The sequence below is a fragment of the Dictyostelium discoideum genome (assembly GCF_000004695.1).
Source record: "Dictyostelium discoideum AX4 chromosome 2 chromosome, whole genome shotgun sequence".
NCBI classification, from domain to species: domain Eukaryota; phylum Evosea; class Eumycetozoa; order Dictyosteliales; family Dictyosteliaceae; genus Dictyostelium; species Dictyostelium discoideum.
Genome location: NC_007088.5, coordinates 8,182,130 through 8,208,453, shown reverse-complemented (window position 1 = coordinate 8,208,453; position 26,324 = coordinate 8,182,130). Strand labels below are relative to the sequence as shown.

Here is a 26,324-nt window from a genome sequence, read left to right as displayed (position 1 = left end):
AAAAAAAATCCCAACAACAAATGTTGTGAATTTGATTAAATATCTCTTTGAATAAATATTTATTTTTAAAAACTTTCCAAAATAATAGTTATGTTTTGTCACACTTTTTAAAAAAAAAAAATAATAATAAAAATGTAAAATTAAAAAAAAAAATGGTGTTGGAACATATTTGAAATTTTTTTTTTTTTTTTTTTTTTTTTTTGCAACACCCACTTTTTTTAAAAAATAACCTCAAAAAAAAAAATTTATTTAGACCTTTCACGGTAATTATTTTTTGTTTTTATTTGTTTTTATTTATTTTTATTTATTTTTATTTAATTTGCTTTTATTATTTTTTTTATAACCAAGTTAAATGATATTTATAAATTGGATGTTTTGATAATTCATTTTTTAAATGTTTTAATAAATTATTATCATTTTTAAAATTATTAATTAAATTTTTACAGTTATCAACTTTATAATAATATTTAACAATATGAATATTTTCCATTTCTAATGTTTCAGTGATTGAATCCTTAGTGATTTTGAATTGATTTGGATAATATTTAAGAATGATATTACAAGTTTTAATATCACCATAAATAAAAGATTGTAAGAATGGATTTTTATTATTTTCAATGAATGGATTATTAATTTCATCATTTTTTCTATCTTCTTTTGATTTTAATAAAACTTGATCTAAAGCTGATTTAAAGTATAATTGAGTATCTGATTGTTCAATAATTGATTGAATGAGTAAAACTTTATGTTTTTGATCTTTTAATATAGATGCAAAATTTTGATTAGGGTCTTCATCTTCATCATCATCCTCATCTTCATCATCATCACCATCATCTGATATGAATTGACCAATTAGTATTTCAATTGTTTCTTTAATTATTTGTTTTCTAATTTGTAAATTATAATTTTGAATGAACTGATTATATCTTGTGATATTCTTTTCAAGACAAATGTATTTTAAAAAAGTATCTAATAAAACCGATGGGGATCGTAAATCATCACCTTTGAACCATTTTTGTTTGACTTTTAATTTTGAAATATTCTTTACTTTTTCAAAATGATTTTCAAAAATGAATTTACATTCTAAATATTGTGAATATTTTCTACTTGGTTCAAATAATGGGAAATCAGGTTCAATATTATAATTATTTAATAGGAACGACAATAAGTCATCTCTACTAAAAATTAATGAATATGAATAAATTTCATTTTGAAAAAATGATTCAAAGAAATTATATTGAATAAATCTTTGAATTTCATTTACATTCATTACTCTACAAATTGATTTTAAGACATCGTCTGAATATTTAAATGAATTTATAAGTTTTGAAATTGGTTTGAATGGTTCAATTAATTTATCTGAATTCCAATTAACTTTAATCGTTGATTCATTTGGTATTGGTTTTTCAAAATTATCAATTTTTAAAAAAGTACTTTCAATTGTTGTTGTTGCTGATGGTGATGGTAATTCTTTTTTTATTATTTTTACATTTAAAAATATTGTACTAGTTGGTAATAATGATTCATATGGTGAGTTAAATTGATAAACTTGAAGTTTCATTAAGTTTTCATTTTTAGCCATATATTGTTCAATCCAATCTAATAATTCCCAAAATAAATCTTTTCTACCAATATCTAAACTGAATTTTAAATCTTCATTTAATGAATGATTAAAGAAATCTTTACCATCAACAATTTCATCTCTATTACTAAGGTTTGTACAAATATTGAATGATAATTGTTTAATTAATTCTCTTAATATTGTATCTACATGAGTTATATACTTTTTATTATTATTTTTGTTACCATCATCACCACTACTACTACTACTGCTACCACCACCACCACTTCTACTACCACTACTTCTACTACTACTACTACTACTACTACCACCACTACTGATACTACTACTACCACTACTATATTGATTTGATTCTCTACCTAATATATAATCATAAGTGAATAAATCAAAATTTAAATATTTTCTTAAATCGAAACCAATAATTTCATTTGTGGTTGGTGCAATAGTATTGTAGAAATGATTTAAGAATCCAGTTGAATTTTGAATAAAATACTCAATTCCAGGTCTTTTGATTAGGTAATTTGATAATTTTGAAGATCTGATATTAAGATAGAAAAAGATACGATAGGTTTCAAAACTATTATTATTAAATAATTGTTCAGGAATAATTGATCTAACATATTCTAATTGATCAATTGTTAAACCTTCAACTTTAAGTAATTGATCATATAAATGATTTAAAATGAGACGATATGTTGTTGTTGAAATATTTTCAATATTGATCTGATCTTTAGTGAGTTTATTAAACTTGTCCATTATCAATTCAATTATTCTAATTATTTGAAAACTAAACTTTTTATCAATTTGGAATAATTCGCCAGAAATATGAAATAAAAATCTCTCTCGATCTATAATATCAGACATTTGTTCTGGTTGATGTATAAAATTAAAATTATCAAAACTATTTAATAATAATTCCGTTATATTAAAATTCTTTTTATATAATTGCATTAACAGAATTGTTCCAAGTTTTCCAGATAGTGGCTCTTTAATATTAGATATTTTCAATTCAAAAGGTGGAATAATATTAGTTACACTTGAAAGGAATTCAATGAGAATATCATAATTTGGTATCATTTGTTTAAAGGAGTGTTTATTAAAGTATTCCCAAATTTTCATTATATCTTCTTTTTCATGTGGTAGTTGAAAACAATGATATTTTGAAACATCTAATTTAAACATTGGATTATTTGTATCAATCCTTTCTAACTTTTCAATATTACATTCTTTAATTGCTTTTAAATATGAATTGAGTAAATCTGGATATTTATTGGATATATCAAAAAATGTTGCATTTTTACATCTATTAAATGGATTAAATAATTCCTTTTCATTTATTATGTCTTCTCCTCCAAGATCATTTTCATCATCACTATTTGAATATGTAATATATGATAATAATTCTACTTGTTCTATATTTTCGTCACCTTCTTGAGTATTGGTTTCATTATTAATTAATTCGTCTTCTAAAAGAAGGAATCCGAAAGTTTCCATATTATTATTTGGAGAACCTGATTTATTAGGAACTTTACCAAGTTTTTTGATATTCTCACGATACGCTTTCCAATAATAGAAATAAAAGTTTTTTTGATTTGGGAATTCTATTGCTACTAATTTTCTCAATTCTTTTAATTTATTAAAACCTGTTTCATTATTTCTATCAATTTTATTGATTTCTTCTAAAATTTCTTCTCTTTTTTTTTCTGGAATTGTATCTCCATACTTTAGAATAATTTTAATACCAACTTGTAATCTTTCATATGTATGGTACATTGTAAGAAATGAATTAAAATTTGGTTTAGTTTCACTTGGAACTACTATATCTAATTCCATAAATGATTTTAATAAATTGCTTGATTTTAATTTTATAAATTCATTTAATTTAATATATCCATACTTTATTTCTTCATCATCATTATCACTATCACTATCATTATCATTATCATTATCATTATCATTATCATTATCATTATCATTATCATTATCATTATCATTATTATTATCATTATCATTATTATTATTATTATTATTATTATTATTATTATTATTTAAATTTGAATCTAAAGTTTTTAATCTTTTATTTGTTGATTGTGTTTGTTGTCCTTGTTTTTGATTATTTACTAATGATAATGGTGGTGGTATTGAATATAATGATGGATTATTAAAAACGAATTCAGTGATTGAAGTTTTAAGATATAATCTTTGAGTTACAAATGATAATATTCTTCTTTTAAATTGTTCACTAGTTAATTTAATACCATAATTTTTAAAATTTGTTGATTCTAAATTTACTAGTTCTTTGATTGTTTCTAAACTTGAAACCACAAATGCAAATTCAAATGTTTGTGGATAAATTACAACTGAATATGGTTCATTAACTAATAATCTAATAACATCTGGAGAACCAGTGACTGCTGCTAAATTTATTAAATCATAAATTTCAAATTCATCTCTTCTATGTTTCATTAGTAATTCAATAATTTCTAAATAATCTTCATCTTTATATTTATTATTTTCATTATAATTTTTATAAAATGTTTCTGTTGATAATTTTGTGAAAAGATCTTTTATTGAATGATAAGTAATTTCTATATGATCACCATGTTTGATTTTATCTTTAATTAATGGGAGTAGATCATTTTCTATCATTATTTTTAAAGAGTGAGTGTCTCCAAATTTACATCTATTGTAAACATTATATTTATTTGGTTTATCATATTCAATCCATTGATTGTTGTGAATTTGATTAAATATCTCTCTGAATAAATATTGATTTTTAAAAACCTTCCAAAATAATATTTCTGTTTTATCACACATAGTAAAAAAAAGGATATAGAAATGTAAAATTAAAAAAGGTAAAAAAGTGTTTGTAAACACCCATGAATTTTTTTTTATTTTTTGGCGTAAAAAAAAAAAAAAAATAAAAGATGCATCAATAAAATTTAAAAAAAATGAAAAAACTAAAAAAAAACCAACAAACAGAAGCCAAAAAATATGGGACGAAAAAATCTAAATGTTTTGTTGTGGGTTTTTTGTTCTTGTTGTTTTTGTAAAAATAATAATAATAAAAATGTAAAATTTAAAAAAAAAATTGAAGATATGCATGGAAATTAATAAAAACAGTGTTTGAACTTGAAAATCATGACTAATAGCATTACCAATATTGAAAGTAGTAGTGGTAGTAGTGGTAGTAAAGATTCAAGACTTCAAAGATTATTCAAATATACTTTTGAAAAAATGAAATATATTGTAGATTATTATCACACAGAAATAATTAATCACACAGACGATATTAATAATGCAGAGATTGGTTGTGAATTTTCAAATATTATAACTAGAGTTGCACCAACATTTATAATCAAATTAAAAAAAATGTTTTATTCACTTTAAAAAATATAGAGAAATTTTTAAAATTAATTTCAAATTTAATTTATCAAAATAATAATAAAAATAATAATAATAAAAATAATAATAATAATAATAATAATAATGAAAATTGTGAAAAACAATTAATTAATTTATTTGGTCCAAGGTTAGCTATTTTTTATTTAATTGAAAATAATAATTTAAATTTCGAAGGTATTGATGGTGAAAGTGGTGTGCATCAAAAGGATTCATTTGTAACAGTATGTTCAAAAGAAAAAGATAACAATATCCCCAGATACTTTGTTACTATTTACGATTAAACCTAATTGGAAAATAATTAATTTCATTTTAGCTTCATCAGTTATAACAGTTATTGGATCCAATAATCAATCAATGTAGTTATGTTGGTGTTAATAAAGTGGTGGATGCATTATCAAGTTATAGGCATTCCAATTAGGTTACCATGCATTGCAAATAACTGGGGGGCGCATTAGGTGAAGCACAGGTTTTAGCACTCCGTAATCATGAATTTGGCCAAGGTTAAATGGCACCATCGGTTTTAGGTTCTTCAGATTAACAAATTTAAAATAATTATTTAGCTATCAATAATATAATCATATTAAAATATAATTTCAAAAAATTAAAAAATTCTAATTTAGGATTATTCAAGATTAAAATTATCACAATCTTTTATTTGTTTTTTTATTTGTTTTTATTTATTTTTATTTGTTTTTATTTGTTTTTATTATTTTTATTTATAACCAAGTTAAATGATATTTATAAACTAGATGTTTTGATAATTCATTTTTTAAATGTTTTAATAAATTATTATCATTTTCAAAATTATTAATTAAATTTTTACAATTATCAACTTTATAAAAATATTTAATAATATGAATTTTTTCCATTTTTAATGTTTCAGTGATTGAATCTTTTGTTATTTTGAATTGATTTGGATAATATTTAAGAATGATATTACAAGTTTTAATATCACCATTAATAAAAGCTTGTAAGAATGGATTTTCAAGATTTTCAATGAATGGAGAATTAATTTCATAATTTTTTCTATCTTCTTTTAATTTTAATAAAACTTGATCTAAAGCTGATTTAAAGTATAATTGAGTATCTGATTGTTCAATAATTAATTGAATGAGTAAAACTTTATATTTTTGATTTTTTAATATAAATGCAAAATTCTGATTAGGGTCTTCATCATCATAATCATCATTATCATCATCATCATTTGTATCTGATAAGAATCTACCAATTAGTATTTCAATTGTTTCTTTAATTATTTGTTTTCTAATTTGTAAATTATAATTTTGAACGAATTGATTATATGTTGTGATATTATTTTCTTTACAAATGTATTTAAAAAAAGAATCTAAAAAAACAAATGGGAATTGTAAATAAGGACTGTTGAACTGTTTTAATTTTGAAATATTCTTTACTTTTTCAAAATGATTTTCAAAGATGGATTTACATTCTAAATATTGTGAATATTGTCTATCTGGTTTGGATAATGGGAAATCAACATCAATATTATAATTATTTAATAGGAATGACATTAAATCATCTCTACTAAAAAATACTGAATATTTATAAATTGCATTTTGAAAAAATGATTCAAAGAAATTATATTGAATAAATCTTTGAATTTCATTTACATTCATTACTTTACAAACTGAACCCATAACTTCATCTGAATATTTAAATGAATTTATTAGTTTTGAAACTGGTTTGAATGCTTCAATTAATTTATCTGAATTCCAATCGATTTTAACTGATGATTCATTTGGTATTGGTTTTTCAAAATTATCAATTTTTAAAAAAGTACTTTCAATTGTTGTTATTGTTTCTGTTGCTGCTTTTGGTGGTGATGGTAATTCTTTTTTTATTATTTTTACATTTGAAAATATTGTACCAGTTGGTAATAATGATTCATATGGTGAATTAAATTGATAAACTTGAAGTTTCATTAAGTTTTCATTTTTAATCATATATTGTTGAATCCAATCTAATAATTCCCAAAATAAATCTTTTCTACCAATATCTAAACTGAATCTTAAATCTGCATTTAATGAATGTTTAAAGAAATCATCACCCTTAACAATATTATCTCTATTATTAACGTTTGTACAAATATTGAATGATAATTGTTTAATTAATTCTTTTAATATTGTATCTACTTGAGTTATGTACTTTTTATTATTATTTTTGCTACCATCATCATAACCACTACTACTACCACCACCACTAAAACCACTACTATATCGATTTGATTCTCTACCTAATATATAATCATATGTGAATAATTCAAAATTTAAATATTTTCTTAAATCAAAACCAATAATTTCATTTGTAACTGGTTCAGTACTATTGTAGAAATGATTAGAGAATGCAATTGAATTATCAATAAAACTTGTAATTCCAGGTCTCTTGGTTATGTAATTTGTTAATTTTGAAGATCTGATATTAAGATAGAAAAAGATACGATAGGTTTCAAAACTATTATTATTAAATAATTGTTCAGGAATAATTGATCTAACATATTCTAATTGATCGATTGTTAAACCTTTAACTCTAAGTAATTGATCGTATAAATTATTTAAAATGAGACGATATGTTGTTGTTGAAATATTTTCAATATTGATTTGATCTTTAGTGAGTTTATTAAACTTGTCCATTACCAATTTAATTATTCTGATTATTTGAAAACTAAACTTTTTATCAATTTGGAATAATTCACCATTACGAAGAAATAAAACTCTCTCTTTATCTACCATGGCTGACATTTGTTCTGGTTGATATATAAAATTAAAATTATCAAAACTATTTAATAATAATTCCGTTATATTAAAATTCTTTTTATATAATTGCCATAATAGAATTGTTCCAAGTTTACCAGATAGTGGCTCTTTAATATTTGAAATTTTCAATTCAAAAGGTGGAATAATATTTGTTACACTTGAAAGGAATTCAATGAGAATATCATAATTTGGTATCATTTGTTTAAAGGAGTGTTTATTAAAGTATTCCCAAATTTTCATTATATCTTCTTTTTCATTTGGTAATTGAAAACAATGATATTTTGAAACATCTAATTTAAACATTGGATTATTTGTATCAATCCTTTCTAATTTTTCAATATTACATTCTTTAATTGCTTTTAAATATGAATTGAGTAAATTTGAATACCTATTTGATATATCAAAAACTGTTGCATTTCTAAATCTATTAGAGAAATTAGATAATTCCTTTTCAATTATTGTGTCTTCTTCGACTTCATTTTCACTTTCACTATCTGAATATGTAATATATGATAATAATTCTACTTGTTCTATATTTTTATCACCTTTTTGAGTATTGGTTTGATAATTGGTTAATTCATCTTGTAAAAGAAGGTGTCCAAAAGTTTGTGTATTAATATGAGAACCTGATTTATAAGGAACTTTACCAAGTTTTTTAATTTTCTCACGATATGCTTTCCAATAAAAGAAATAAAAGTTTATTTGATTTGGGAATTCTATTGCTACTAATTTTCTCAATTCTTTTAATTTATTAAAACCTGTTTCATTACTTCTATCAATTTTATTGATTTCTTCTAAAATTTCTTCTCTTTTTTTTATATCTGAAATTGTATTATCATACTTTAGAATAATTTTAATACCAACTTGTAATCTTTCATATGGATGATACATTTTAAGAAATGAATTAAAATTTGTTTTAGTTTCACTTAAAACTACTATATCTAATTTCATAAATGATTTTAATAAATTACTTGATTTTAATTTTATAAAATCTTTAAATTTAATATATTCGTACTTTATTTCTTCATTATCATTATTATTATTATTATTGCTGTTATTTTTTAAATTTGGATGTAAAGTTTCAAATGTTTTTAATTTTTTATTTGTTGATTGTGTTTGTTGCTCTTGTTTTTGTTGATTATTTAATAATGATAATGGTGGTGGTATTGAATATAATGATGGGTTATTAAAAATGTATTCAGTGATTGTAGTTTTAAGAGTTGTTCTATGTACTGCTAATGATAATGATTTTCTTTTAAATTCTTCACTGATTAATTTAATACCATAGTTTTTAAAATTTATTGATTCTAAATTTATTAGTTCTTTGATTGTTGCTAAATTTGAATACATAATTGCAAATTCAAATATTTTTGGATAAATTACAACTGAATATGGTTCATTAACTAATAATCTAATAACATCTGGAGAACGAGTGGCTGCTGCTATACATATTAAATCAGTAATTTCAAAATCATCTCTTCTATTTTTCATTAATAATTCAATAATTTCTAAATAATCTTCATCTTTATATTTATTTTTATTTTTATTTTTATTATCAATTAATGGGTCTGTTGATAATTTTGAGAAAAGATCTTTTATTGAAAAAGTATTAATTTCTATATGATCACCATGTTTGATTTTATCTTTAATTAATGGGAGTAGATCATTTTTTATCATTATTACCAAAGAGTGAGTGTCTCCAAATTTACATCTATTGTAAACATTATATTTATTTGGTTCATCATATTCAATCCATTCATTGTTGTGAATTTGATTAAATATCTTGTTGAATAAATATTGATTTTTAAAAACTTTCCAAAATAATATTTCTGTTTTATCACTCATTTTAAAAAAAAAAAAATAATAAAAATGAAAATGAAAAATTAGAAAAAAAAAAAAAAAAAATGAAAATAAAAAATAAAAAATAAAATTAAAAAAAAAAAAATTGACCTATAAAATTAACTTTTAAACACTAGTGTTTTTACAATATATATATTTTTTTTTTTTTTTTTTTTTTTTTTTCTAAACAAATAGGACTATTTTTATTTAATTGTTATTTTAATTGTTTTTATTATTTTTTTTTATAACCAAGTTAAATGATATTTATACATTGGATGTTTTGACAATTCGTTTTTTAAATGTTTTAATAAATTATTATCATTTTTAAAATTATTAATTAAATTTTTACAATTTTCAACTTTATAAAAATATTTAATAATATTAATATTTTCCATTTTTAATGTTTCAGTGATTGAATCTTTAGTGATTTTGAATTGATTTGGATAATATTTAAGAATGATATTACAAGTTTTAATATCACCAAAAATAAAAGATTGTAAGAATGGATTTCTAGGATTTTCATTGAATGGAGAATTAATTTCATAAATTTTCTTTTCTCTTCTACTATCGTTAAAATTTGATCTAAAGCTGATTTAAAGTATAGTTGAGTATCGGATTGTTCAATAATTGATTGAATGAGTGAAACTTTATGTTTTTTATTTTTTAATATAGATGCAAAATTCTGATCATCATCATCGTAATCATCATAATAATCATTATTATCTGCACTTAATAAGAATTGATCAATTAATATTTCAATTGTTTTTTTAATTACTTGTTTTCTAATTTGTAAATTATCATTTTGAATGAATTGATTATATCTTGTGATATTCTTTTCTTTACAAATGTATTTAGAAAAAGAATTTAATAAAACCAATGGGAATTGTAAACAACGACTTTTGAACTGTTTTTGGTTGTTATTAATTTTTGAAATATTCTTTACTTTTTCAAAATGATTTTCAAAGATGAATTTTCATTCTAAATATTGTGAATATCCTCTATTTGGTTCAAATGATGGGAAATGAAGATCAATATCAATATTAAAATTATTTAATAGGAATGACATTAAATCATCTCTACTAAAAAATACTGAATATGTATAAATTTCATTTTGAAAAAATGATTCACAGAAATTATATTGAATAAATCTTTGAATTTCATTTACATTCATTACTCTACAAATTGATTCCATAACACCATCTGAATATTTAAATGAATTTATAAGTTTTGAAATTGGTTTGAATAGTTGAATTAATTTATCTGAATTCCAATTAACTTTAATCGTTGATTTATTAGGTATTGGTTTTTCAAAATTATCAATTTTTAAAAAAGTTCTTTCAATTGTTGTTGTTGTTGTTGATGGTGATGGTAATTCTTTTTTTATTATTTTTACATTTGAAAATATTGTACCAGTTGGTAATAATGATTCATATGGTGAATTGAATTGATAAACTTGAAGTTTCATTAAATTTTCATTTTTAATCATATATTGTTGAATCCAATCAATAATTCCCAAAATAAATCTTTTCTACCAATATCTAAACTGAATTTAAAATCTGCATTTAATGAATGATTAAAGAAATCTTTACCATAAACAATTTCATCTCTATCACTAAAGTTGGTACAAATATTGAATGATAATTGTTTAATTAATTCTTTTAATATTGTATCGAATTGAGTTATATACTTTTTATTATTTTTTCTACCATCATCACCGCCACTACTACTGCTACTACTACTACTACTACTACAACCACTACAACCACTACAACCACTATTATTATATTGATTTAATTCTCTACCTAATATATAATCATATGTGAATAATTCAAAATTTAAATATTTTCTTAAATCAAAACCAATAATTTCATCTGTAATTGGTTCAGCAGTATTGTAGAAATTATTATAAAGGAGTTCAGTTGAATTTCGAATAAAATATGTAATTCCAGGTCTTTTGATTAGGTAATTTGATAATTTTGAAGATCTGATATTAAGATAGAAAAAGATACGATAGGTTTCAAAATTATTATTTAATAATTGTTCAGGAATAATTGATCTAACATATTCTAATTGATCAATTGTCAAACCTTTAACTCTAAGTAATTGATCATATAAATAATTTAAAAAGAGGCGATATGTTGTTGTTGAAATATTTTCAATATTGATTTGATCTTTAGTGAGTTTATTAAACTTGTCCATTATCAATTTAATTATTCTGATTATTTGAAAACTAAACTTTTTATCAACTTGGAATAATTCGCCAGAAATATGAAATAAATTTCTCTCTTTATCTACAATAGCTGACATTTGTTCTGGTTGATGTATAAAATTAAAATTATCAAAACTTTTTAATAATAATTCAATTACATTTAAATTCTTTTTATATAATTGCATTAATAGAATTGTTCCAAGTTTTCCAGATAGTGGCTCTTTAATATTAGATATTTTCAATTCTAAAGGTGGAATAATATTTGTTACACTTGAAAGGAATTCAATGAGAATATCATAATTTGGTATCATTTGTTTAAAGGAGTGTTTATTAAAGTATTCCCAAATTTTAATTATATCTTCTTTTTCATTTGGTAATTGAAATTTTATTTTTGCCACCCAAAAATTTTTGAAAAAATAAAAAAATAAAAAAATAAAAAAATAAATGAACCAAATTATCATTTTTTCTTTGATCAAAAAAAAAGTTATTTAATTGGGTGGAAAAAAATAAAATAAAATAAAATATCACTTTTTTAACGATAATTAATTGTGGTTAATGATAATCACCATTGGAATCTGGATAGATACCACCCCAAAAACTGACAGAAGATTCTTTTTAACTTCGGTATCTTTTGATAAATTTATTTTTTATTTTTTTAATTTATTTTTTATTTTAATTTATTTTTTATTTTTTTATTTTTACACACCTCAAACACAAAAATCATGTTGAGAAAAGTGGGTGGATGCGGACACGACTGCTTTTCAGTAGAAAACCTTAAAAAACTTGGCCCCTTCTTATACGATGATAAATTATTTGACCAGGATAGATTCCCCGAGATAAATAGACTCGTACAGATAATGTGACGTGCCAAGGGGTGTGGATGTAGAAATTGAAACAACTGGGCTAACAGATTCAGAAGGAGAAAGTGAATCCAAAGAAGAAGAAAATGATGAGAGTGACGATGAATAACTACCACTTTTGTATCCGTTACCACTACCGATACACATGAAACACCGGAACTCTACCAGTTATCAGTTACAGTATCTATCACAAAAACTAAAAAGCAAAAAAAATAAACAATTTAACTTTTAGTGAACAATAATATAAATTTTTATTAATTATTATTGTTGGTTGTTGTTGGTATTATTATATAATGGGAAACAAATCAAAATATACGTTATATTTTGTTTTTTTTTTTTTTTTTTTTATTTAATTGTTTTTTTAATTGTTTTTTATTTTTTTTTATAACCAAGTTAAATGATATTTATACATTGGATGATTTAATAATTCATTTTTTAAATGTTTTAATAAATTATTATCATTTTTAAAATTATTAATTAAATTTTTACAATTTTCAACTTTATAATAATATTTAATAATATTAATTTTTTCCTTTTCCAATGTTTTAGTGATTGAATCTTTTGTGATTTTGAATTGATTTGGATAATACTTGAGAATGATATTACAAGTTTTAATATCCCCATAAATAAAAGATTCTAAAAATGGATTTTCAAGATTTTCATTGAATGGAGAATTAATTTCATAACTTTTCTCTTCTATTCTCAATAAAATTTGATCTAAAGCTGATTTAAAGTATAATTGAGTATCTGATTGTTCAATAATTGATTGAATGAGTAAAACTTTATGATTTTGATTTTTTAATATATATGCAAAATTCTGATTAGGATCTTCATCTTCATCTTCATCTTCATCATCATCATTATTATCTGTACTTGATAAGAATTGATCAATTAATATTTCAATTGTTTTTTTAATTACTTGTTTTCTAATTTGTAAATTATCATTTTGAATGAATTGATTATATCTTGTGATATTCTTTTCTTTACAAATGTATTTAAAAAAAGAATTTAATAAAACCAATGGGAATTGTAAACAACGAAGCTCGAACCATTTTTGTTTTAAATTTAATTTTGAAATATTCTTTACTTTTTCAAAATGATTTTCAAAGATGAATTTACATTCTAAATATTGTGAATGTCCTCTATCTGGTTTGAATAATGGGAAATGAAGATCAATATCAATATTATAATTATTTAATAGGAATAATATTAAATCTTCTCTACTATAAAATAATGAAAATGAATAAATTTCATTTTGAAAAAACGATACAAAGAAATTATATTGAATAAATCTTTGAATTTCATTTACATTCATTACTTTACAAATTGAATCCATAACTTCCTCTGAATATTTAAATGAATTTATTAGTTTTGAAATTGGTTTGAATGGTTGAATTAATTTATCTGAATTCCAATTAACTTTAATCGTTGATTCATTTGGTATTGGTTTTTCAAAATTATCAATTTTTAAAAAAGTGCTTTCAATTGTTGTTGTTGATGGTGATGGTAATTCTTTTTTTATTATTTTTACATTTGAAAATATTGTACCAGTTGGTAATAATGATTCATATGGTGAATTAAATTGATAAACTCGATGCTTCATTAAATTTTCATTTTTAATCATATATTGTTGAATCCAATCTAATAATTCCCAAAATAAATCTTTTCTACCAATATCTAAACTGAATTTTAAATCTTCATTTAATGAATGATTAAAGAAATCTTTACCATCAACAATTTCATCTCTATTACTAACGTTTGTACAAATATTGAATGATAATTGTTTAATTAATTCTTTTAATATTGTATCGAATTGAGTTATGTATTTCTTATTATTGTAATTGCTATCATCATCACCACCACTACTACCACTACCTCTACTACCACTACTACTACTACTACTACTACTACTACTACTACTACTACTACTACTACTACTACTACTGTATTGATTTGATTCTCTACCTAATATATAATCATATGTGAATAAATCATAATTCAAATATTTTCTTAAATCGAAACCAATAATTTCATTTGAAATTGGTCCAATAGTATCGTAGAAATGATTATAAAGGAGTTCAGTTGAATTTTGAATAAAATCTGGAATTCCAGGTCTTTCAATTATGTATTTTGTTAATTTTGAAGATCTGATATTAAGATAGAAAAAGATACGATAGGTTTCAAAACTATTATTATTAAATAATTGTTGAGGAATAATTGATCTAACATATTCTAATTGATCGATTGTTAAACCTTTAACTTTAAGTAATTGATCATATAAATTATTTAAAATGAGACGATATGTTGTCGAAATATTTTCAAAACCATTTTGATCTTTAGTGAGTTTATTAAACTTGTCCATTATCAATTCAATTATTCTAATTATTTGAAAACTAAACTTTTTATCAACTTGGGGTAATTCACCATTAATATGAAATAAAACTCTCTCTTTATCTATAATGGCTGATATTTGTTCTGGTTGATGTGTAAAACTAAAATTATCAAAACTATTTAATAATAATTCAATTACATTAAAATTCTTTTTATATAATTGATGTGTTAGAAATGTTCCAAGCTTTCCAAATAGTGGGTCTTTAATATTAGATATTTTCAATTCAAAAGGTGGAATAATATTAGTTACACTTGAAAGGAATTCAATGAGAATATCATAATTTGGTATCATTTGTTTAAAGGAGTGTTTATTAAAGTAATACCAAATTTTCATTATATCTTCTTTTTCATTTGGTAATTGAAAACAATGATATTTTGAAACATCTAATTTAAACATTGGATTATTTGTATCAATCTCTTCTAGCTTTTCAATATTACATTCTTTAATTGCTTTTAAATATGAATTGAGTAAATCTGAATACCTATTGGATATATCAAAAATAGTTGCTTTTCTAAGTCTATTAGATAAATTAAATAATTCCTTTTCATTTATTATGTCTTCTTCTTCTTCTTCTTCAACTTCATTATCACTTTCATTATCTGAATATGTAATATATGATAATAATTCTACTTGTTCTATATTTCCATCACCTCCTTGAGTATTGATTTGATTATTGACTAATTCATCTTGTAAAAGAGGGTGTCCAAACATTTGTATATTACCTGGATAACCTGATTTTTTAGGAACTTTACCAAGTTTTTTAATATTCTCACGATATGCTTTCCAATAATAGAAATAAAAGTTTGTTTGATTTGGGAATTCTATTGCTACTAATTTTCTCAATTCTTTTAATTTATTAAAACCTCTTTTATTATTTCTATCAATTTTATTGATTTCTTTTAAAATTTCTTCTCTTTTTTTTATATCTGAAATTGTATTTCCATACTTTAGAATAATTTTAATACCAACCTGTAATCTTTCATATGTATGATACATTTTGAGAAATGAATTAAAATTTGGTTTAGTTTCACTTAAAACTACTATATCTAATTCCATAAATGATTTTAATAAATTGGTTGATTTTAATTTTATAAATTCTTCAAATTCAATATATTCATACTTTATTTCTTCATCATCATCATCATTATCATTATAGTTATTTTTTTTTTTTTTTTTATTATTTAAATTTGAATGTAAAGTTTCTGATACTTTAAATCTTTTATTTGTTGATTGTGTTTGTCGTCCTTGTTGCCCATGTTGTTGTTTTTGAATATTTAATAATGATAATGGTGGTGGCATTGAATATAATGATGGATTATTAAAAATGTATTCAGTGATTGTAGTTTTAAGAGTTTCTCTGTGTGCTGCTAATGATAATGATTTTCTTTTAAATTCTTCACTGATTAATTTAATACCATAGTTTTTAAAATTTATTGGTTCTAAATTTACTAGTTCTTTGATTGTTGCTAAATTTGAATACATAATTGCATTTTCAAGCATTGTTGGATAAATTATAACTGAATATGGTTCATTAACTAATAATCTAATAACATCTGGAGAACGAGAGGATACTGCCATCATTATTAAATCAAAAACTTCAAATTCATCTCTTCTATGTTTCATTAATAATTCAATAATTTTTAAATAATCTTCATCTTTATATTTATTTTTATTTTTATTACTATTTATTGAAGGTTCTGTTGATAATTTTGAGAAAAGTTCCAACATTGAATCATAAGTAATTTCTATATGATCACCATGTTTGATTTTATCTTTAATTAATGGGAGTAGATCATTTTCTAACATTATTAGTAAAGAGTGAGTGTCTCCAAATTTACCTCTATTGTAAACATTATATTTATTTGGGTCATCATATTCAATCCATTGATTGTTGTGAATTTGATTAAATATCTCGTTGAATAAATATTGATTTTTAAAAACTTTCCAAAATAATATTTCTATTTTATCACACATTTTAAAAAAAAAAAAAAAATAATAAATATGTTGGAAAAAAAAAAAAAGGTAAAAACAGTAAAAATACACAGCAAATTCAAATGGTAATGTTAAGAAGAATTTTGGAAAAAAAAAAAAAAAAAAAAAAAAAAAAAAAAAGGGTGGGTTTTTTATTTTTTTTATTTTTTTTTTTTTTTTTACTTTTATTTTTTTTTTTTTAACTTTTTTACAACATGGTGAAAATTACCAAAACAAAATTTTTATTGAAAAATGGCGCATAATAAATACATTTTTATACACACCCAGATGCAATAAAAGATTTGTTAGCTTGAGATTTAAACAACCTTTGGATGTAGCACACTTCTGAAAAAAGTAAAAATGTTTTAAGTCAAAAAATAAATGATTTTTTTTTTTTTATTAATTTTTTTTTTTTTTTGACTGCAAAAAAAACACACCGGGTGTGTATAAAAATGAATTTAAAAAAATTAAAAAAAAAATAAATAAATTATCCTTTTTTCTTTGGTTAAAAAGTTAAATAAAATAATTTTTTTTTTTTTTTTTTTTTTTTCCAAATTATTTCTTTTTTTTAATTTTGTTTTATTTTTTATTTTTTTTAATTTTTTTTTTACAATTCGGCCGAACAAAAAAAAAAATAAAAAAAAAAAAAAACCAAATAGTCAAGTCTCAAAGAAAATGGATGAAGATAATAATGATAGAATAGAATTTTTATTTTGGAAAGTTTTTAGAAATAAATATATATTTAATGAAATTTTTTATATTATTAAAAATACAGAATGGGTCCAATATATTGATCCATCTGAAATTAATATTGACAATAAGTGTAGTATTAAAGAAACCTACTCATTTGAATTGATGATAAAAAATAAATTATTTGAAGTCTTAATTGAAAAAATCAAATTAAATGAATATATTGAAATTACAAAAGAATCAGTTAAATCATTTTTTTTATTATTTTTAAAGAGATATGATGATGATAAAATTATTGAAAGATCAAATTTAAAAGAAACTGAAAAGAAAAATCAATTTGAAGTTCAAAAAAAAGTTGAAAATCAAAAATTGATAGAAATATTTCAATTGCTTTTAAAAAATAAAAGAAATCAATTTGAATGTTGTGATTTAACAGAATTAGCAATTGAATATGAAAATGTTGAAGCACTTAGAATTTTAACGAATCAACCATACAATTTATTTGTTAAAGAGTCGTCTTTTGAATTGGCATTTAAAAAAACAAAAAACTTGACAATTGTTAAAGAATTATTAAATTCAACACGTGCTTTAATTAATGATAATTATGGTTTTGATTTCATAACAAATGAATTTAAAATTACATCATTATCACTTGCAAATGAATTGGAATTTATGGAATTCATATTAGACAATCCAATTCTTTATTCAGCGCCAACAACAGAGCCACCACCTACACCACCACCCAGACCATCACTTTTCGAAGCATTAACTCAAGTGAAACCTATAAAACAAAAAGGTTACCAATTCATTGAATTAAATCATTGTACAAGGTTTTTAAATTCTTTTAAAGTAATTAAAAAGTTAATTGATTTAAATGTTATATGTAATACAGAAAATGAAAAACATGCTATAATTTCTAAAATAAAGGCAGATTGCTCAATGGAAACTCTTTTATCACTTTCAAGTTTATATATAAGATTTTATAGTTGTGAAAAAGAAAGTGAAATTAACACCAAGTATTTACAAGAACAATTAGAATTGATTTATGCAAGAAATGAAAAAAAGGCATTATTAGAATTTTTTATTAAAGATTTAAAAATTAATTTTAGTAAAATATTTTTTAATCAATTTCAAAGTATGTATAATTGTGAAGTTATTAGAGATACTACTACAAATGAAATTATCGATTTTAAATATTATGTTGATGATATATATATGGATGAACAAAGAAATGAGCTATACTTTAATTCAATTTTAAAATGTGATATTGAAACTTTAAAAAAAATAGATTCATTGGACTTAATAGCTTCAGTAGATAAAACCATTTGTCTATTGTTAAAGAATGGTTTACCAAATATGACAAATGAAGATGGAATGAAAGTTTTAAACTATTTAAATGATAATGGTTTTAAAAGTTTTGAAGTTAGTGGTGAATTGTGTCTATTTTTAAGACATTTTTTAATAAACATTATCATCCCACCAAATTTCAAATTAAATCTTCAATTATTCTCACAAACTGATATCAACCATAGATTTTTAATTTATGTTTTTTCATTAAGTTTTAAATCACTAAGACTTTTTATAAATAGTATGGATTCAATCTCAACAATTACAAAATTAAATATACGACACAACAATACCGAGAAATCCGATGAAATCTTTGATATATACCAACAAATCCAATATTATTGTCATGATAATGGTTTTATTGATATAGATAATTTCATTGAAATTATTGAATTGTTTTTAAAGAAATTTCATAAGAATAATAATAATAATAATAATAATAATAATAATAATAATAATAATAATAATAATAATGGTTTTGAAGAATCACTTGAAGAAGATGCAGATACTGAAGATTATGTTATTACTAGGATTTTAAATTTTTTCTTTTTAATATTAATTAAAACCAAAGGTGTTAAAATTGATCAAGTTAGATATGTCCATAATTTATTAAGTGAATACTCAATTACAATTGATCATGGTATATGTCATGTTTTCTTTTATCTTAATATTAGATCTCCAAAATTTTCAAAGTATATTATCAATTTACCTGGTATAAAAGTTTTTATTGATATTTTTAATCGTGGAGTTTTAAATGGTAGTGAGTTTAGTGGTAATAATAGCACTCACACTGTTTTTGGTGTTAATTTATTTAAATGTTTTAATTTAAATGATTTCTCATTTGATTATGTAATTGGGGAAAATGAAAACCATGAAAAAGTTGGCTCATTCCTTGACATTTTAAATAAATTAATTGAATCATTTTCAATTAATTTATATAACCATGCTTTTTCAAATAATTCAAAAACTTCTCTAAAATCTGATTATTTCCACGACCAATTCAATTATGATTTACAATTCCTTTTAGAAATTAGAAGAGTTGATTCATTCTTTAAATATTTACAATGGATACAATTAAATTGTCAACATTATCAAAATATTAGAAATGAACAATTCACTTATAATTCACCATTTCATTTAAAGAAACCTACTAAAAATGATCAATTTGGTTCATCATCACCACCACCACCATCTCATTCAACATTTTCAACTCAATGGAATAATGATGATGATGATAATAATAAATTAATATTTTTTAAACCATTAAATACTATTAATCAATTTAAATTATCAAAAGATGTTTTATATTATTCATGTAAAATAATGAAAATTGAAGAAATTAAGAAATTAATTGAATTAAACTATTATTCAAACAATTTCATTGATATCTTATTTCAAAATTCACTACTTTGTCATAAATTTGAAATTTCAAGATACCTATTGGATAATTTCAATGGGAATATTCAACTCAGTAATAGTATTATTGGTTTTTACCGAGGAGAAGAAATCTATAGCAACTATAGAAATCTAAAGTTCATGCACGAAAATTACCATGATTTAATTTCAAATAATCACGTTTTTGGACCCACTCTAGCTTTTCATTCTATGGATTCAAAATTCAATATTGAATTTATGAATCATTTAATTTATGAAGTATCAAGATATAATCATTTTTATTCAACAATAATTAATGGTGATAATCTTAATTCAAAAATCGACATATTCAAAGAATTAATCCCAGGAATTTATAATACTATTAATCGATCACATGAAGAAGTATTAAATGAAGAAAATGAGTATGCTGATAATAGTGAAGAAGAAGAAGAACAAGAAGAAGAAATTGATGATAAAAATGGTAATAATAATAATGATAATGAAGAAGATGAAAATGCTCATAATCATAATAATGATAATAATGAAGATATAGAATTTAATGATGACGATGATAATAATAATGAAGATATAGAATTTTATGATGGTGATGACGATAATAGTGATGATGATGAAATGGAAATTGATGATTCTAGAAGATTACCATTAGAGATGTTTTTCATTCAACCAAATATTCAACAAATTTTGAAATCATTAGTTGATCAACATTTAAATTCATTAATTTCAAAAAGAAAAAATCATTTATTTAAAAGTTCATTTATTAGAGGTGATGTTGAACTATGTGATCTAATTTTATCATACTATCCAAAACAATTTAAAATCACCACTGATGCAATTTCTGGCGCTTTTTATCAAAACTCAACTCATATCATAAACTATTACCTTAACATTGAAAATTGTAATAATTTAAATAACAATTTCATTAATGATAAAGATTTACAAACTTACTTGCAGAATAAATCTAAAAAAAGTAATATCTATTTTTTAAAAAAAAAATAAAAATAAAAATAAAAAAATAATAAATAAAAAATAAAAATAAAAATAGAAATAAAAATAGAAAATTGAAAATGAAAATAAAATAAATAATTCTATTTTTAGTGTGTGTGTGTGTTTGTGGTTATTTTTCTTTGTTGAAGTGCAATAAAATTTATTACTGAAAAAAATAAAAAAATAATTCATATGAAACGACCCCAAACCCATGCTTTTATTTTTATTTGAAAATTTTTGATTTTTATTCTTTTTTTTTTATTTTTTTTTTTTTATGATTTTAATTTTTTTATTTTTCTGCTTTTTTTTTTTTTTTTATTTTTTTTTTTTTTTATTTTAATATATTCACACAACACTACAAAAAGGTAAAAAATAGATATAGTATAATTTTTTAGAGATGTATATTATATGTTATATTGTGTAATTTGTTAAAAAAAAAAATTTCCAAATAAAAAAAAATAAAAAAAATTATTATTATAATAAATTTATTAAATTAAAAACAATTGTGGGGAATGTATATTTTTGTGTGAATGTGCATTTTATTTTTTTTTTATTTTTTTATTTGGATTCATATAAACTGAATATTTCAGTTATTTTTTTTTTTTTTTTTTTTTTTTTTTTTTTTTTTTTTTCATATATCACCATACAACCAACATTTTTATTTTTATATTTATTTTAAATTTAATTAAATTTAATTTTTTCTTTTTTCATTTTTTTTCTATTTTTATTTTTTTTATTTTTTTTTTTTTATTATTTTTATATTTATCATATTATAAAATATTTACTTATCTAAAATTTCTTTTTATTTTTTTTTTATTTTTTTATTTTTTTTTTTTTTAGACAATAATTATTAATAAGAATGGTTTTACAATTTGTCGACGATTCATCATGTAAATCAGCAATTGCAGATTTAAGAAATGATTCAACCTCAACTGATTGGGTATTATTATCATTTGAATCACCAAAATCAGAAAAGATTAAATTAGTTGGAAGTGGTTCAGGTGGTGTAGCAGAATTAGTTGAACATTTACAAGATGATTTGGTTGGATTTGCATTGGTTAGAAAGATTGATAAAATCGATGATAGTGAAACCGTTAAATTTGCATTCATCAATTTCATTGGAGAAAAAGTTGGAATCTTTCAAAAAGGTAAAATCTCTGTCACCATTGGTGGTGTTAAAGATTTCTTGGGTTCATTCCAATGTGATTTCTTAATCACCTCAAAGAATGAAATCTCTGATGAAATCGTATTAAATAAAATTCAAGATATCTCTGGTACAGGTTCAAAAGTTTTAGATGAAAATGGTGCAAAAACTGGTGCTTCAAAATCAACCACTTCACCAACCAACTCTTTCAGAAAATCAACATACGGTTCAGTTTCTTCACCATCATCCTCAAATAAAGACTCAATTAAATTAGGTGATGAACCAGCAATTCGTGAAGCCTTAAAAGAATTTAGATCCGATGAAAATGATATCGATTGGGTACTCTTTGGTTATGAAGGTGGTAATTCAAATACTATCATTCTCTTAGGTAAAGGTAATGGTGGTGTCAATGAACTCATCTCAAATTTACAAGATAATTTAGTTGGTTATGGTTTAGTTCGTATCGTTGAAAAAATTGATAATAGTGATACAATTAAATTTGCTTATATTAATTGGATTGGTGAAGGTAATAACCGTGGTTATTTTATTATTAATATTACTATATTATTTTTCTAAACATTTATTAACCCTTTTTTTTTTTTTTTTTTTTTAAAGAAATTCCAAGAATGTTAAGAGCACGTTTAGGTACTCATACTGGATTTGTAAATCAGTTAGTTACACCATATCATGTTGATATTAAATGTACAGTTAAATCAGAAATTTCAAAAGAGATTGTAGAGGAAACCGTTGCAAAAGCATCAGGTAAAGCATCAATGGTATTGAGTGATGATGCTCAATCACGTGGTAGTGGTGGTCGTATGACCTCAAGTTACAGTTCATCAAGTGCTTCAACTCAAGGTTCAAACACAACCGGTAAAACATTTGCTGGTGCTGGTAGTAAATTTACAACACCATCAGCTGTGCCAAAATCAAGTGGTTCAACACTTGGTTTCGATGATGAACAACAAGTTAGAGATACAATCAAAGATGTTAGATCCGATAGTACTGACACTAATTGGTGTTTAGTTGGTTATAAAAATGATACCACTTTAACTGTCATTGCTAAAGGAAATGGTGGTGTTGATGAATTGGTCGGCCATTTGAATTCAAAGATCGTTGCTTATGGCTTAGTTCGTGAAGTTGAAAGATTCGATCTCTCTGATACCATCAAATTTGCTTTCATCGATTTCGTTGGTGAAGATATCAATCGTATGTTTAGAGCTAAACTTGGTACTCATTCTGGTACTGTTAAACAATTATTCCATCCATATCATGTTGATTTACATGTCTCCTCTCCTTCTGAATTATCCTCTGAAATCGTTACTAAAACTATCACTCAAAATTCTGGAACTTCTTCAAGAGTAAAAGCCTAAAAAAAAAAAAAAAAATTTAAAAAAAAAAAAAAACAAATTTATATATAATCCTTTTTTTTTTTCTTTATTTTTTAAATTAAAAAAAAAGTAATAATAAAAAAAGAAAAAAAAAGAGATACATATATCTATATATTTATTATGTAACATATAAACTTTTAAAAAATATTTTATTTTTTTTATTTTATTTTAAAAACAAACCAACCCATCCTTTTAAAAAAAAAAAAAATAAAAAAAAAACAAAAATAAAATATAAAGATATAATTTTGAACAATACTTTATTTTATTAATTTGGACTTGCTAATTGTTAAAAGTGTAAAAAATTAAAAGTTTTCTAATTTATTAAAATTTTATTAATACCCTGGGGAAGCTTTACTAATTGTCCATTATTATTTTAATTATTTTAGAAGTTCCTCTTTTAGAAATGTAAACCAAATTTCAAAGTTTAAAATATCTTGGTTTGAAAGTAAATAGAGTATATACAACTAAATAAAAAAAAAAAAATAATAAAATAATAAAAATCTTAAATTTTACTTTTTATTTAAAAAAAAAAAAAAAAGTTAATTAAGGTACAAAAAAGATTATTTTATTTATTTATTTCCTAAACGTTATTTTACATTTTTTTAATTTTATTAACAATATGCAATTAATCTGTATTTAACGTTATATATAATGTATGAAGGAATCTTCCATCTTGAATTTTCGTTTTGAGTTTGGAAATTTAATCTATCATTATTGGATGTATTAATTTTTTCTTTTTGATTAACTGATATTTTTGAAATTGATGTTAATGATTCTATAATTATTTTTTTTTTAAAAAAAAAATGTAATTAGATATTTTAATTTATTATAACAAAAAAAAATAATTTATTAATAATATTTACTTATAATTGTCATTTTTTTTTTTTTTTTTTTTTTATTAAGGTGAATTGTATTTTTTAAATTAAAAATATTTTTTTATTTATAGATTTAATTAAACAATTGTTGATTGTTTTTTTTTTTTTTTTTTTTTTTGTTAAAAGCAAATTTTTATTTGGTTAAATAATTTTCTTTTTATTAAAAAAATAATTAATAAATTAAGAAAATATAAATTATATATTAAAAAAGGGAGAAATAAATAAAAAAGTTTTATATTTATTTTTTTTTTTCAAATTTTTTTTTTTTTTTTTTAGAAAACTTATTGTATATTAATTATTCATATATAATAATTATATATTAGTAGGGGGAAAATATGGAAATGAAACTATGAGTAAAATAACAATTTTAGAATAAGTGTAAATTTAAAAAAATAATTTTAAAAATAAAAAACAAAAAAAAAAGCTAAAAGTAAACACAAAAAAAGAAACCCTCCTTAATTACATTATGTATGGCGATCACAATATTAAGAAATTAGAATCCAATTTCTTATTTTAAGTGTTAAACTACATAACCCACCCACAATTTTAAGATATTAACCCCATTGTAAAAAAAAAAAAAAAAAATTAAAAATTATTAGATATATATGCCAATTTTAAACAATGAATTAAAATTAATTTTAAAATTTTAATTTCCACATACTCACCACACTCCTATTATCTATATGGGCTATTATTTTAAAAAAAAAAAAAAAAAATACATAACGGGAAAAAAAAAAATGGGATAACTAATTAATAACTATGCTAATTTATTTTTCCTAAACACAAAAATAAAAAAATAAAAATAGTAAAAATAAAATCCTGATTTACTATTTTTATTTTAACCCAAAAAAAAAAAATTTTTATACAATTTTTTATTTAATTTTTATATTTTGTAAATGTAATTATTTTTGTTTTGTTTTTTTTTTTTTTTTTTGGGGACAAATAAACCCGAATATTATAATTAGGAGAATTAAATGAAGAAAATAGTTTTATTTTTTTTTTTTAAAAAAAAAAAAAATCGATTTGATTAAAATTTGACAAAGAATGGTAATAAAACTAGTCTTCGGGTTTTAATCTTAAATTTCACTTTTTTTTTCTTGGTTTTTTTTTTCTTTTTTTTTTTTTATATATATTAAAATTCGATATCATATATACACATAACGCAAAAAAAGAGGAATTAAAATTAATTTCTCTTTTTCTTCTCTCTCTCTCTCTCTTACTGACTCTATTAATTTAGAATCGAAGTTAAATCAACCTTTTTACCAACTTCATTCAAATGATGCAAACCAGCAGCTTCTCTTTTCACATTTTTGGCATAATGTAAACCACACGCATTACACAAACTCTTGGTGCCATCTGGTCCCTTTCTCCATTCAGGTGTTTCTGTTGTTTTACAATTTCTGCAAACATTATTCAATAATCTTGATGCTTCTCTTCTTTTTTCCTATACGTTATTTTAATAAATTAAT

At 21.7% G+C, this 26,324-nt stretch overlaps 9 protein-coding genes across 9 annotated transcripts in view; 3 read left to right on the top strand and 6 right to left on the bottom strand.

Annotated features, from left to right (window-relative positions):
• Nucleotides 1-337: 337 nt before the first annotated feature.
• Nucleotides 338-4,231, bottom strand: DDB_G0277645 (hypothetical protein; the record flags this gene model as incomplete). Its single annotated transcript, XM_637450.1, has 1 exon — nt 338-4,231. One exon carries the CDS (start codon nt 4,229-4,231, stop codon nt 338-340), a length of 3,894 nt encoding a protein of 1,297 aa, XP_642542.1.
• Nucleotides 4,232-4,723: 492 nt separating this feature from the next.
• DDB_G0277617 (hypothetical protein) lies at nt 4,724-5,268 on the top strand (the record flags this gene model as incomplete). The annotated part of the gene is made up of 2 exons (XM_637449.1): nt 4,724-4,892; nt 4,982-5,268. 2 exons carry the CDS (start codon nt 4,724-4,726, stop codon nt 5,266-5,268), a joined length of 456 nt encoding a protein of 151 aa, XP_642541.1.
• Nucleotides 5,269-5,703: 435 nt separating this feature from the next.
• Nucleotides 5,704-9,603, bottom strand: DDB_G0277643 (hypothetical protein; the record flags this gene model as incomplete). Its single annotated transcript, XM_637448.1, has 1 exon — nt 5,704-9,603. The coding sequence occupies one exon, from the start codon at nt 9,601-9,603 to the stop codon at nt 5,704-5,706; it is 3,900 nt and encodes a 1,299-aa protein (XP_642540.1).
• Nucleotides 9,604-9,994: 391 nt separating this feature from the next.
• DDB_G0277641 (hypothetical protein) lies at nt 9,995-12,267 on the bottom strand (the record flags this gene model as incomplete). Its single annotated transcript, XM_637447.1, has 3 exons — nt 9,995-10,501; nt 10,763-10,971; nt 11,187-12,267. 3 exons carry the CDS (start codon nt 12,265-12,267, stop codon nt 9,995-9,997), a joined length of 1,797 nt encoding a protein of 598 aa, XP_642539.1.
• Nucleotides 12,268-13,048: 781 nt separating this feature from the next.
• DDB_G0277639 (hypothetical protein) lies at nt 13,049-17,032 on the bottom strand (the record flags this gene model as incomplete). Its single annotated transcript, XM_637446.1, has 1 exon — nt 13,049-17,032. One exon carries the CDS (start codon nt 17,030-17,032, stop codon nt 13,049-13,051), a length of 3,984 nt encoding a protein of 1,327 aa, XP_642538.1.
• A 672-nt stretch (nt 17,033-17,704) lies between these two features.
• Nucleotides 17,705-21,457, top strand: DDB_G0277637 (hypothetical protein; the record flags this gene model as incomplete). The annotated part of the gene is made up of 1 exon (XM_637445.1): nt 17,705-21,457. One exon carries the CDS (start codon nt 17,705-17,707, stop codon nt 21,455-21,457), a length of 3,753 nt encoding a protein of 1,250 aa, XP_642537.1.
• An 847-nt stretch (nt 21,458-22,304) lies between these two features.
• On the top strand, nt 22,305-23,962 carry DDB_G0277615 (ADF/cofilin-like domain-containing protein; the record flags this gene model as incomplete). The annotated part of the gene is made up of 2 exons (XM_001134588.1): nt 22,305-23,115; nt 23,205-23,962. 2 exons carry the CDS (start codon nt 22,305-22,307, stop codon nt 23,960-23,962), a joined length of 1,569 nt encoding a protein of 522 aa, XP_001134588.1.
• A 629-nt stretch (nt 23,963-24,591) lies between these two features.
• Nucleotides 24,592-24,856, bottom strand: DDB_G0277593 (hypothetical protein; the record flags this gene model as incomplete). The annotated part of the gene is made up of 2 exons (XM_637443.1): nt 24,592-24,755; nt 24,844-24,856. The coding sequence occupies 2 exons, from the start codon at nt 24,854-24,856 to the stop codon at nt 24,592-24,594; spliced, it is 177 nt and encodes a 58-aa protein (XP_642535.1).
• Nucleotides 24,857-26,083: 1,227 nt separating this feature from the next.
• The window catches only part of gtaH (GATA zinc finger domain-containing protein 8), a gene marked incomplete at both ends in the record, with an annotated part of 1,995 nt that continues 1,754 nt past the window's right edge, over nt 26,084-26,324 (bottom strand). Inside the window, one exon of the mRNA XM_637442.1 lies at nt 26,084-26,299. Coding sequence (XP_642534.1) covers nt 26,084-26,299 — 216 coding nt within the window. The remainder of the gene's footprint in view (nt 26,300-26,324) is intronic.